This window comes from Fistularia commersonii, chromosome 32 (assembly GCF_037954325.1).
Source record: "Fistularia commersonii isolate RoL2024-O1a breed Wild chromosome 32, RoL_Fcom_v1.0, whole genome shotgun sequence".
Lineage (NCBI taxonomy): Eukaryota > Metazoa > Chordata > Actinopteri > Syngnathiformes > Fistulariidae > Fistularia > Fistularia commersonii.
Genome location: NC_141315.1, coordinates 7987639 through 8002064, shown reverse-complemented (window position 1 = coordinate 8002064; position 14426 = coordinate 7987639). Strand labels below are relative to the sequence as shown.

Here is a 14426-nt window from a genome sequence, read left to right as displayed (position 1 = left end):
GAAGTGAGCCTTGTGCCCGACGTGCTTCCCCTGAGCCGTGCACAAGTACCTCTTTGTCCGATACCGCCGTTGTACTTGCAGATACTTTCCGTGCATTCGTCCCGGTACGCCCGAGTCATCGGCTCTTATCGCGCAGCGAAGCAGTAAAAGGGGAAAAAGTAAAAAGAAACCCGGTCGGAAGACACCGAAAACCCCCGTTAAAGCTGGCGAGGAGCGGCACAGGCGTTCCCCGTTTCCTGCCCTTATAAGTCCATGTTTGTAAAAGGCTGACAATCGGCGGGCCCCAGTAGACGCGGGAGTGTTAAGTTTACCGCGTTTGTGAAGCCCGCGTGGAAGCCAAGCTCCCTGGAGGTTGGGGGTTGGGGGGTTGGGAGGGAGCGGGAGGCATAACAAACATTTCAGGCCGAGATACCGAGTCCGGTTACATCTGGCGGAGCGTCAGTCATGTCACCCCCGCGACCGCCGGGGTGTCGTGACATATCCAGGAGCGTCAGAGCTGCATACCGAGCTCGGAGATAGGACCCCCGCCAGAGGGGGGCGCCGATCAGGGGAGGCCGATCCGGTTACGGAAACTCCATCCGCGTTCCCACACGGGAGGGAATGTCAGGGAACGCCGGCAGGGATGATAATCAAGGGTGAAGCTCTGGAGACAACAGGCAACACCGACAATCATGGAGAGATGCAGATCATGTTCACGGCAAAAATGAATAACTTTTAATTTCACATGCATTCATGCACAATGGCAGCCCCCTTTTTTTTAGGCCTGGTTGTCACGGAAACCGCCACTGTTGTCCATCACACCGCCACGTAGCTCATACGTTAGCCTCCTGTTGCATCCTCTACACGTTTCACTGCCACCCTTCCACACACACCTCTGGCCAGGTTAACCTCACTGTTGACATATGGAGCTAACACACACACACACACACACACACACATTCACGCATTGTTTTTCGCAAGACCGAAGCACATGATTCGATTATAATCACAAGATTAGCCACATTAAGCGTGTAAATTGTACATAAGCGGTTGTCATGGAAGTGCAGATGGAGACGTCGCAGAGGGCACTGACTGACGGGGGGGGGGGGGGTAAACACACCCGTCAGCTGATAAACGGCGAGCCACACGAAGGCCCTTGTCTTGTCATCGCGTTTTAATCAGGCGAAACAAAAGGTGTGAAGAGAGGGGTGTCGGCCTTGTATACACGACAGAGTGTGTGTGTGTGTGTTGGGGGGCGTTTAAGTGAGGAACTCAAATTTGGTGAGATGTTCCTGAAATGGCGTCGGTCGGAAGGTGAAAGGTTCTGTCTCGCTATCAGCCAAAGTTCGATCGCTAACGGCGTCCGATCTGCCAGTCGCGTCGGAATGACATCATCATGGATGTGTTTGGACCTGATACACACACACACACACACACTCACACACACACACACACACACACACACACACACTGCGTAGAACTGCTGCAGACTTCCAGGGGAAGCGCGAGGAGGATCCAGGGTCCCTTCAGATTCACAGCTCATTGGAACGGCTGCCATTCTTTTAGAAGAACCTCAAAAACCCGAGACTCGGTACAAGATTTCTCACTGAAATCTACATCTTTGAACGTCTCCTTGACTTTTGTTCACCCTGTGATAAAAACAAATGTGTGTTTTACCTAAAAGTGAAAAGGATTATCTAGCACTGATGATTACAAATCTCTGATTATATCAGTATGTCTCTATATGATCGATCCAGGGCGAACCCCGCCTCTCGTCCAATCGGATCGACGCCAGCGACCCTGAGTGCAAGATTAGCGGTAGAGATAATGCATGAATGAATGTTGTGTTTGTTACTGGCTATATAAAAAAAAAGCTATCGAGGTAATCGGACCTCGGTGTCCGATCGCGATGCGTTTCTTCATCTGGACTTTAACGCATCTCAGCCTAAGACGTCTCCTCGCCATCTCTGGCCGGCGCCCTCGTCGACAATCCGTCGGGTCGATAATTGCGGATGGTTCCAGAGCCCCGATCGATCCTCGAGGAATGATTCACCGGAATTCTGCCCCCTTCCCTCCGCGGCAGTCAGCTCAGCTGCCTCCTGAACTTTGGCCGATCGGCTTGAAAGTTTCCTTGGTCGTTCCCGGCTCCCAGCTTTGGAGATTGTGGGGAATGTTCGGCCGAAGATAATGATGATTAAATCAACTTCAGGGGAGGTAAAGATTTCAGGCTTGGATGCTGTCACACACGCAACGAGCCGCTGTGTGTGTGTGTGTGTGTGTGTGTGTGAGCCCGACGGTTGGGTTGGTTAAACCGCACAATAGATCAAGCAGCTTATCTGCCTGCCTCCGGCTTCCTCTCTCTGACAACAGTCTGATTACTTAACGAATACCCGCTTGGTTTCTTTTTTTATTTTAGCTGAGCTCACGGTGGAGGACGAACTCTCGGGTTCCCAAGAACAGTTAGCGTTTGGACGTTAGCCGCTCATTCTGCTTGTCAGATGTGTTACCAGGGAAGTCGCTGAGCTGAGAAGCTCCCCATGCAGCGTAAGGTCGCGATAGCGAGACGAATTCTTAAAGCATGACTACAGAGGCTAACAGGAATTAGCATCGATGCTATTATGCATTGATTGAGAACACCTATTAATTAAACTTGTTGTCAATTCCTGGGTCTACAGCACCGTGACTGGCCTTCAGGGACCTACACGGGTCTTCAGTGGTCTACGCCTGCACAGTGGCATGTAAGACATATTAAGAAAAAAAAAAAAAAAAAAGGAGCGGGGCATCTGAAACAAGAGCAGGTGTTAAAAATAAACTGCCAATATGTTTGGACTGCAAGGAGAATTCCAGCGTACATTCCCCCCGCTCGGGGGGTCGGGTGGGGGTGGGCGGAGGAGGTCAAACAGGAGGGGCTATTTGAGTCGTGTCTAAAAAGAGATGCGAAACCTCAAATGAATAACAAGAGGTGGAACCAAGGGGAACCCAATGCGCTGTGAGAAATATTAAGTTTTGGGAATAAGGGGGCTTCATCTTGGGGCTCTGTGACTAGGAAATGGGAAAAACAAAAACAAAACACCCAAATTGTGATCAGTGTGGAAGTACTGTGCTCGTCACATCAACCCCATCTAGCAGAGGAATAGTAAGTCAAGTCAGATTTAATTGAGTAGCACCGAATCCCGATCAAGTTCTTCTAGATGTACCGCAGCTCTGGACCACACTTTTTGAGGGGATCTACAGCAAACCTCCGGGAGCAAAAACTTAACGACAGTTTGGAGGAAACAACTGCCTTTTACAGGCGCAGAAAACCTTGTACGGATCCACACTGAACGCAGACGGCCGTCTGCCTCGACGGGTCGGGGTAGAAAGAGAGAGATGAGGATCTTATGCTGATTATAACAGTTGCGCTAACAGTTCCCATGGTTCTGGTGACAGGATACAATAATAGCTTTGATAGTCATTCAAGAAATAATGGTGGCTCAAGGGATAGTTTCCAATGGGAAATCTCATGTAAGCCTACAGCAATATAGCTATGGGCTAGCTTCGTCCTACCAACCAACCAGTATTCACCTGTTCACTACAGCGCTATTTGAGCGTTAAAATACGGCCTTTGTCATCATTCCCCTTTGGCCATGTTGCCGTTGACTTGTACATCCTTGCTCGCCGAGCAGGGGGGGTTTTCACCCACCAACTGTCTTGTGAGAGCAAACAACCACAAAGCAGTATATCTTCTTGTACTTCGGGTGGTTTGTTACCACAGAGTACAAAAAAAAGAAAACGTGAAAATACTGTTTGTACTTCCATAGGTTGCACTGTGTGTGCTTGTGTAGGTCGAAGAACCGTCGACGTTGGGGAGGCCTCCGCATTGAAGCGAGCTCCGGGCACAGACGGGACGAGTCCGCTGCCCGTAGCAACCCGAGTCAAAACCAGACAAACCTGGGATTGACTGAGGCGGTATTTTACGGTTACCGTGGTTACGTCCTCCTGAGCTGTAAACCGGCAGAGATTTGGGAGCAAAGTGCCAAAAGTGGGTAGATCGGACGGAGAAAACTTTACTCACTGCCGTCTGTCAGTAAGTCTCATTATACAGCGATGCGAGTCAGGGCTCTTTTGAAGAGAACCGGGACAACAGGGGACCTTTCTTTGCGATAGTCGAGCCCAGGAATGTTCCTCGGGTGCAGGGAGTGGGGCGGGAAGGGAAGCACGTGCACACTTCACACACATGTACCTGAGGGAAACCATGGCGGGGACCTCCCGCCGCCGTAGTCAAACACCGAGCTTTGTTTGCACGGCGTGATTCACAATGCAGCCGTAAAACATTACACCCAAATCAAAGTGCATGTGAGACACACACACACACACACACACACACACACACACAAGTGGTGTGGGTGTGTCTCCACAGACACACCCCCTCTAACATCAACGCTACTATCATATACGTCTTTATATGGATCTTTATATGGATTCTGTTTATTATCTATACTTGCCCTTTACATGTTATCGCCTCTGCAGAGATTCAAGCCGGGCCAGTTCCTTCAAAAGTTCCTCTTCAAGGGAAAGATCGCTGATCCACTTTTCATGTTGTGGCCGTCTGGTCGGACACTTCTCGACCGGACATTCAAGGTGAAAACATGACGAGATGGGGAACTCTACCCTAATGATTAAGAAACATGTGAAAATCCTGCCTCCAGGGACATGGTTTTACATTTTTCGGCAAAAAGCGCGTGTTCTGTCTGCACGGGTGCGACCGTGGAGGAGTGGCAAGTTGCTGCAGACCATGTTTTTGTCCTCCGATTCACTAGGGGGCGCTGTCAGTACAAGAAAACGGTACTTCTGGAAGGCTGATGCTGGCAAGCTCGGCTAGAACACTGTCGCAACATTCAACGGCACTCTTTTCATGCATGTTACTTTTTTCATCACCCCAAATCTCATCAGTGGACTTTCATTCATCATTCATTCATTCATTCATTCATTCATTATCTACACAGCTTATCTCAGGGTTGTGGAGGGCCAGAGTCTATCCCAGATGTGGTTGAGCAAGAGGTGGGGTTCACCCTTGACCGGCCGCCAGTCGATCACAAGGCCACATATAGAGACATTCACACAGTCTGGGCCTTTTTGGATCTCAAATGAGCCGACTCTATGTTTTTGCACAGCGTGAGGAAACCCCCAGACTTCGGAAATTTGTCGCTGTAAGGCAGAAGCGCTAACAGCTACGCCCCTGCTAGCATCAACCGAGCTCAGTTACACCGATAGACAAGTTGCATAACTGTTAAGATCCTGAGATCCCGGCCCGGGAGCAGAAGCTCACCATCGCTCCTCACGCAACGATTCTCAAGTCGTCAGAAAGCGTCGGGGGTCAAACCGGGGTCGCTTGTCAGATAAGGAAGCGAGTGGTTGAGCGGACGAAGGACAAAAGAATGCGGTGGGGTTTATCTCCGATGGTGAGGTTATTTACAGAGTTCCTCCTCAGGGCGAGGTGATGAGTAATGGCCCCCAGCGCTCAATAAAGAAGCGGCGGATGATAAATATGTATCCATATATCTCTGTGTGCAGAAGGGCGGAGGGGCGTGGCCCTGGAGTTTCACTGCTCGGTCTCAGTTTCATGCACGCCGCCTCGCCTGAAAGGTGACATCGGGGTTTGATTTGAGCTGACAGACCTGAAAGAGCCATCAGGTCCCCTCGCCCTCTCTCTGCCTGTGCTGTACAGTCTAAGCTGGGCTGTTTGTTTGGAGATTATCATGCTTCCAGAGCCGCAGGGTGAGCTCCACTGGGCCGTTGCCACCTGTCGCCACAGCCAGGGGAGAAATGTACATGTATATTTAACAGAATTGCATGGCTGGTTGCAATATATTTGTTGTTATCTAAACCTTAGCTACAAGGTGCCTGGAGCAGAGTAGCCCCTTTCGCACTGTAGGAACTTTTTGCATTTCCTAGAGCCTTTTCAGGAACTGGACTTCTTCATGCATTTGTGCAGATGAAGAACCGGGCACCTCAGTTCCAAGAACCATATTAGCACAAGCCACACCCATTAGCAGATACCTCCTGTGGACTGCAGAGCAACGTTGTTTAGGTAAACTATTGCACTGGTCACTGGTCAGCTGCTCTCTTGCAAAAAAATGGATAGAAGCAGCGAGAAATGGGCCAAATAAGAGGTGTTAGCTCTTCTGGCCTGCTATGCCACAGAGGGGTTTCCAGGACTCACACCAGAACATCAAAATTTGGGCTAAAATAAGTACGGAGTTGGCTAACAGCGGGGGTTCTTCAAGTGGTGAAGCAGCACAAGGGGAAAGTAACGCTTCAACCCAGCTGATAGTCCATGGTTATTATTCCCATGGTGCAGAACATGTATGCTTCTGCAGCTTCACTCTCCATGTTGCACGTGTCATCTTCCTCTTTTTCTCAGTGTTTTTTTTTTTTTTTTTTGAGTGTTGCACTTAAGGTGCACATCCCAGACCCTTCGTTCAGACCTTACTATTGTTCCTTTCCGCCAGTAGGAATGCAAAGCTAAAAAGCTCCCCTGGAGAAGGCTAGTTCCTGGAACCAAATTGGAACTGGACACTTCTTGGAATTTTTCTGTCCGAATGCAGCTACTCTGAGCTTTAGCCTGCTGTCCACTCCACCCCCGATGTTCCTGAAGAATACATCCGAAAAAATGTGAGGGACCTTGATGGAAATTTATAAATAACAACAAGCCACATTAGAATTTTCACCAACAAGCTGTTTTTCATCTTCCGTTCACGTGGCAAAGACGTCACATTTCCAAGACACACAGAGCAATGAATGCTTTACAACCAGATTTCGACAAGAGCTCTCGGCCAGTCAAACACAGCACCAAGTCAAAAACCGCATTCGCCGTAAACAGCCGGAGCTCGATCAAGTGTAGCCCACGAGGCGAGGCATGCTGGGAAAGATCTTGCGCATGCTCATGCACTTCTCCTGGTCCAGGAAGAGCGAGTTGGCCTTGATGGACAAGTCGTGCTCCAGGGTCACTTTGGTCTTGACCAGCGTTTGAAGGGTAGCCTCAGCCTCCATCAGCCGCTCCTGGAGCTTCTGAATGGTGTCTTCGATTTCTCTCACCTCAAGCACAAGTCTGGAGAGCAGGTGGATCACGGGTTAAAGCTCAGAAGGTTTGAGGACCAAGGGTTCAAATCTACCTACCTGTGGTGTGGGTTGTCCCTGCAGAGCTCTACGTTGGGCCTTCGGGTTCTCTCCTCCAGCCTGGTCTGGGCTACTTTCAGTGGACTCTCCTTATCCCTCAGGGCCTTCTTCAGAGACTCCATCAGCATCTCAGTCTGGAAGATCTCTTGCAGGGTCTGGGTGAGGAGCGGAGGAGATTAGGGACTGGAGTGAGTGGGGAAACATGAGATCGTGTCGTCTCCCGAGAGCGGCGAGCGGAACTGGAGGCGGGAAAAAAAAAATGAAGACGAAGCTCGGAGACGGGAGACGAAATTGCAGGCTGCGATCATTCAATCAGCCGGTCCGGGAGCTGCACAGAGGCCCGGTCTGTCCGAAACCCATTTCATATAATTCAATTCCACTCCGCGTCTACAACTGTGTGCCTCCAATCACAGCTGCCTTCGGGATCTTAGCCCGTCCTAGCAGCCGTTGTGCCGGTGTGAAGGACTAATAGGATGCTGTGTAAGCTGCTCCAGCACGGGCCACGGAGGACGAGTCTATTTCCATCCCCCTCTATTTTTTCCCCCTGGAATCTTTAATAGCCAGCCCGCTCTCAAATATATCACGGGAAATAAAAGTCTCCACAGGAAGTTGGTGCTTCTTATAGCGCTCACGTAGAAAACAATGGTACAAACTCATGATCGCACTCTAATAAGTGGAAAATGGAGTTATCCACTAAGGGAGGTGAGTGACTGGTCTTTTTTTTCTGAATGTGGAGCCATGTGACTTTTTCTTTTTTTTTTTTTTTCCTGTCAGTTTAATAAGAGTGGAGACAGGATGAATTAGCGAAACAAAGGGCTGAACGAAAGACGAAGGTTCGGATTTGTGGAACTGGCGTTTTTTTTTTTTTTCCCCGCCGGAAACCGTTAACATGAAAGTGACCTTTGCGAGGTGAGTCTGCAGGCTGCTCTTGGCGTCGGCCGTCTCCGATATACGGTTGGTGAAAGCCACGTTGACGTTGTTGAACTGGCTCCACATCTCGCTCGACGTGGCGTTCAGCAGGATCTCGATCTCGTCCCGCAGCTTGTGGGAGGCGGCTCTTTCACCCTGGGAGTGCAGGATGTTGTCGTCCGTGAACTTGCACCAGGAATCCGGCAAAGAAAGTCTAAGAAAGGGAACCGGGGATTTATGGAAAATTGTCAGAGGACGCTCCGGTGGAGCATCTCTTACCTGATCTATCACCCTGTTATCATCCAATCCCAAACTAGCAAACCTCCCGAGCCGCCTCATCGGTTTCGTTTTCAGTCTTAACTAATGTTGACACATGTGGGTCACACGTCAAAAGCGAGCACCTTCGCAGCCTGTGATTGGTCGAAATTTCAAAATGACGTCAGGTAAGACGAGTTTGGATCGCAGCTCCTTTCTTACCGCCAAATCTTTTCCGTGCCCGGGGATCTAAACGGGTGGGTTCTAATCTAAACTCAGCTGTGGCATATCTGATTTCACCACGGTGACTGGTATTCTAGAGGTAATAGCGGAGATCAACAAAGACTCACTAACTTCACCTACAGCGAATTGTCAGTAAGCACTCCGGTGAGCTGAGAATGGATCCTTTGTCAATAATGCTTTCGTGACAACATTCCGGCCCAGAATCTCCCAAAGTTGGGGAGAAAGAGACACCGTCTTTGGACCCGGGTCTGGTCGCCACCTGTTCTATCAAGTTTGCTTCTCTTATAAACTCCGTTAACCAGTTCCTGGACCCCGAATCTATCAACGAGACAATCGCGGTACTCACGAAGGGTCAAGTCTTTCGATGCCCCTGTAATAGCCGATCCCGTCGGACGTGTTCCTCAGGTGATGGCACCTGTCGTCTATCCTCTGAGCCGTCACCTTGTCGCCCAGGTCTCTCTCCAGCTCATGCTGGGCCGCTCGGTTGGACCTAAAATACAAGGTACATACACACACCTCCAGAAGAGCTGTGGTCGTACTGAGTCACGCTGAGCGATATTGAACTCGGTACTCACGCCAACTGTGCCACCGCTCTGTCCAGATGCCGCCGCATTCTTTCCCGACACGACTTTATGACCTCCACTTCCTTGAAGTTGATGCAAACGTCGATAAGAGTGATTTTTTTTTTTTTTTTTCCTTATCCGATGTTGCTACCGCTCGGGTCCTACCTGGATGAGATCTTTCTCGACGTCGTCGTGGACCAGGTCGATGGACATCCGCTTCTCTCTGTGATACAAACACTCCTGGGCCACCTGACAAACGTGATCATAACGTGTAAAGCGGCAGAACTCGCAGCAGAACTGGGACATTACAAGACCTAGCAACCCATTTCCTGACCAGTTAAGAAGTAAAAAAAATTGAGAAGTCTCCCTGTTTACAACCAGTTTTCTTGAATTTATTGATCATTTTTTGGTATATAATACCCCCTCAACACACACACACGTATTTATCTTTTTTTATTGTGAACTGTAACCGTTTCTATCGTTAACTTTTATTGCTGAACAGTTCTTGTGATAATAAGCAAATCAAATGTTCAGTCTTTTCAGCTTGCAAAGACTTCAGTCCCGCAAAGACTGATCTGCGGCAACCTCAGTAAAGCATGTCTGAAGTTTATGGAAATAATACATACGTTGTTATTATCCTTTATTTACAGCTAATCCTTAGCTTAAGGCGTGTCACTGTGCAGGTACTGCAGAGACATGATGATATCACAGGTTGAATAGACGCTGCGGTCGGAGTCTGGGTTGGAAACCGGTGCGTCTGGGATCTCGTGTGTTTGTGTTACTTTCTAGCGGGCTGTTGTGTTGTGTTTTTCGTAGACCTCAGAAATGATCCTCGGTATTGATTCGAGGCTGGAAACCAGAAACTAACAGCCCTTTTGCTGCAGCTGCTGCTCCTGCGGCGTCCAGGAAACAATAATAAGGAAATAAATAAAATAAAAATTAAAAAAAAAAAACGCCATGTCATCTCACAGCTGCAGAGTCCTCTGTTTCACTCCGCCGTCTCCCTCCTGTGCCGCACTTTCCTGTTTTACTGTGCACTGATGTCATTCCAGCAGTCGTAATATTAATGGTTTCTTGACAGCGACTGTCTCTGGAATCGATATTGGTTTTCGGTGCATTAAATTACGGCTTATCGCATTATTTTTTTGACCAATCTCCTTGTTGCGGGGGAAATATTAAAGATGCCAGTCATTACCGACGGGGCACATTTTTTTTTGCCTGTGCTTTTTGGGATGGAGGTTTTCGCTGAATCATTGTCTCGTAGACGTACTTCAGCATGTATAATGCATGGGTTCATCCGCTTTCTCCAGTTTCAGACACCTGAAGAGGACGTCTCTAAGAAAGCCTCCTGTCACATGATCGGTCGTCACCAGATCTCCATCCAGACCAAGTCGTCCTGCTCTGGGTTACATGTGTGTTTACATAGAAACTGAAATGAGCTCATAGGGTCGCCGAGCCCACGGGAGATGCAGTTGCATCATTTCATTCATTCGTTTTTTCATTCATTCATCCCTTTACCAGCTGACATTGGCGGAGAGGCGGGGCTGACACTGGACACCGATCAAATATAGATGGAAACAATCATTCACACGACATAGATACAAGCAAACCTTAATCCTCCCATTAAAACATCACATAGAGACATACATCCATTCCCCATCCAAGGGCGGGTGCGAGCCAATCATCAGCTCAGATATTGGGTTCACCCCAGATCGGTCACCTGTCAATCCCCATATCGTTCATTCATTCGTTCATCCAGCTGTCATTGGCAAGGGGACCGAAAAAGAAACAGCCATTCAGCCTTTCATTCACATGTCATATAGAGACATACAAGCATTCACTCTCTCACTCACAGGTTATAAAGATACATAGAAGATTCACCCTCTCGTTCATGTTATACAGACATACCATATATGTCTTTTTTGGAGACTAGAGTCTCCATAGAACTCCCTGTTTTTTTTTTAACTGTCCGAGGAAACCCATGCAGACACGAGGAGACCATGGAGACCCCAGACAGAAAGACCCATTAGGGAACTTCTTGCTGAGAGATTCAAGCATTGACTCCCAGTTCCATAATTTATTTGTAAAATACCAACGAGAGAAGCTAAGCGGCACAGATGCGTCACCGTTAGTAAATGCAGCGAAGAGAAGTTCTGTCTCCTGTAGCGTCTCACCTGAAGGGGCCCCTCGGTCTCTCCCAAGGCTCTCTCCAGCCTCCTCCTCACCTCCGCCAGCGCCGCTATCTCCGTCACCATGTTGTCGATCTCGTGGGTCAACTCGGACTTCCAGAAGACGATATCGTTGAGACGCTCGCCGATGTTCCTGCTGGTGTTCTCCTGCGTTCTCCTGGTCAGCTGCTCCCTGTCCTGCATCAGCCTGACGGTGTCCCTCCTCAGCCTCTCCGCGCCCTTCCTCGATGACTCCGACTCCCTGTAGTTGTTTTGGTTGGACTTGTACCAGTCGTCCGGGGTGTAGCGGGTGGTCAACGCCGTCCTGTTGGACGGGTAGAACATGGTCTTGGCTCGAATTAGACTGTCCTGATTATCTCGTGTTGCCGAGGAGAGGATCGGGACGACGCTCCCGCTCTTGTAATAGCCGCCGGTCCTCCATTGGTTGGCGGCCGAGGCGGGCAGGGTGTTGCGGTAGCTGGACGCCATGGTGGAGATGGCAGGCAGGAAGTGGCCGGTCTTGGGCCGCACGTACGTCGCCGTCAGAGTGGAACCGAGCAGCTCCATGCTTGAGCCCTCTCCAGATGTCGGTACATGCAAGGTGCGAGAAAAACAGGAAGCGTTTGCGGGAGTATTCCAGTTCCAAGAAGGCACCCGGATGGATAGAACACAGAGTCCAGTGAAATTACTTCATGTTGAAAGTTACATAACCATCAGTTTAGAGTGGAAAAAGCGACATCACGCCAGACAAAGTGTGCTCTTACCGCGGCAGGCAGAAGTTCGTCGGGAGCGTCAGACCGTCACGCCGTTCCCGCCCCCCGCGCTGGGTTTACCTGGAAATGAGTTGAAGAACACACAGAAGGTAACCCGACATGCATAATGGATGGACCCGTCCGCGAGTCATTCATTCTGCCCGGCCAATTGCGGGAGCTGGCTCGTCCCAAGATTTCTGTTGACACCGGCGACGGTTGCCAGGGGTTACCTCAGCGGTCCCTGTGCAGATTAATGGCGAGCGTGTGCTTTGACTTTGAACAAGTAAATAATCGGGCATCGCAAAGCGTCACAACGCCGCAGATAAACTTTCCTGCTCGCTGTCGCTGCTTTTCTCATAAACCCAGCTTTGTTATTCCCTTTTCTTTTTCTAGAGGCAGGGTTGTATCATTTAATCCACACAATGAAGCTGCACGGCTTTCGTTTTTTTCATTTTCTTGGCAATTCATACATTGGATTATATACATTTATATTTGTGAATATATATAGATCAGAGGGACAATTCTGTGGCTGGTGGGCCACATTTCTTAATATATTTCTCTCCGTGGACCAACTAGGAATCATGTTAATTGAATAAAATGGAAATTGCAATTTAAATATTTACATTTTTTGGCATTTTATTTCAATTTTAAAATCATTAATGATCATATAAATGTACTGACATTATTTTGTATCATCCATACAAAATTAAACAAAAGGGGAAAAAAAAGAGTTTCTTAATGCAGTATTGATTGAAACTACTTATAAGAATATTCAAAGAAAATAGTTTGACGGGCCGGACAAAAAAGCAAAATGGGCCGCATGTGGCCCATGAGCTCTAAAATAGATGTTAAAAACAGCACAAATAGATATGCTTGTATCAGGCAGATGCAAATTATCCTCAGAAATTACAGAAATGTATATCAACATATCATGGTTTTGCATGCAACACGGATCATGCTATCAATCCACTAATTACCAATTTTAGCTCTGAAAGCTAATAGTTAGCCTGCTAGCATGTCTGATTTATCCGATGCCAACAGATGATATTCTTTTGTTTTACTTTTTTGGGCTCTCCAACGACGGTCAGGCAAATAAGTTCCTCATGTCTTTATTACGGCAGGTGATCCGCGTTGTTTCTATTTTGCTATTTCGGATTTTCCCTTTAAGGCGCCCGCTAGCTGACGGCTTCTGCCGCCACGGAGAGCGTGCGTTGGACTTCATCTCCGGCACTCTGACTGTTATGACACGTCCGCCTCTCGTGGAATTGCGCTCCGGTTGTCCAGGCGGTAGCATCCCGAGCAATCTGGGCGACGCCTTCGAAGCACAGCGGTTCAGTTGAGGCAGCGTCAGGTAGCGCCGCCGCCGCCGCTAGCCCGAGAGCCTGGATGGATTACAGTCACCTGTTTAATGATTCATGCCGCACAATCCCCCCGTCGCACAGAATAATAATCTGTGTTGTGTTACCATCCATTGGAAATGAGGATCATTTACACCAACACGTCCTGGCGGGGGTGGGGGGTTTGATAGATGATAGCCTGGTTTCCACTACACCGGCAAGCAGAGCTGTAACCAAGAGCCAGCCTGTCTTTACCGCAGATTAAAATACACGCATGCACACATCGACACGTGCTACGATTGGTAGCTTTACATGTTATAACCATGGTAACAAGCACTTTGCATCGTCGACAGAATCGAATGATCCCGCCGCGCGATTATGATTGGAGTTTGTGAGAGTCAATAAGCGACATGGGAACAACGCCAGAACATCCAAGAACCCATTTCACCCCCGGCTCGGCCCCGGCTCCACCCCCGGTGCGTTCAAAGAGGCCGCCCCGGCGGGCCGCCATTGTTGCAAACCCGTAGGTTTAGTTTTAGAACGGAATGACATGCCGTCGCTCCACCCCTGAGGCCTTGGGCATCACTTAACATGGCCAGGTTGAAGAAGAGCCCCCCGACTCACCGCCGCCGCCGCCGCCCACGAGCCTGGCCCACCCTGACCTCAACCACTATAAATACGCCCCCAGGAAAGCAAGAAAAGCCACCCCGGGGTGGAATTCCTCCCCGGGATAGCTTGAGAAGCGCTTCCCTGCCCATCCCTCCACTGATATCAGAACGTGATGCCCTATGTAAATCTCTCTATATTTATATACATATATATGCATATATATATACACACACACACATACACACACAAGTCTTGTGGTGTATATGTATGTTGTGAATGTTCTGCATTGTACGAATGTCTGAGCGAGCAAGTATGCGGTTCCCTCCTCGCTAGCATTCGCTAAACCCAAGACTAGTACGTGTAGAAATGATTTAAAACATTCAAAAATATGTGTGTGTGTCTAAATATATGTGCATATAAATAAGTTTCTTAAGAATCCATGAGGAATGTTCA

At 48.8% G+C, this 14426-nt stretch overlaps 1 protein-coding gene across 2 annotated transcripts; it reads right to left on the bottom strand.

Annotated features, from left to right (window-relative positions):
• Window positions 1-6638: 6638 nt before the first annotated feature.
• Window positions 6639-12090, bottom strand: tekt3 (tektin 3). 2 transcript variants are annotated; one of them, XM_086139899.1, is made up of 8 exons: window positions 12040-12090; window positions 11282-11853; window positions 9273-9356; window positions 9120-9190; window positions 8891-9034; window positions 8038-8260; window positions 7138-7292; window positions 6639-7069 (listed from the first exon to the last, which is right to left on the bottom strand). In XM_086139899.1, the coding sequence occupies exons 2-8, from the start codon at window positions 11840-11842 to the stop codon at window positions 6853-6855; spliced, it is 1455 nt and encodes a 484-aa protein (XP_085996025.1). In that variant the 5' UTR covers window positions 11843-11853; window positions 12040-12090; the 3' UTR covers window positions 6639-6852. The 2 variants fall into 2 exon arrangements, with proteins under 2 accessions (XP_085996025.1, XP_085996026.1); XM_086139900.1 differs by having other exon boundaries at window positions 11282-11843; window positions 12040-12059.
• Between the last annotated feature and the right edge of the window lie 2336 nt (window positions 12091-14426).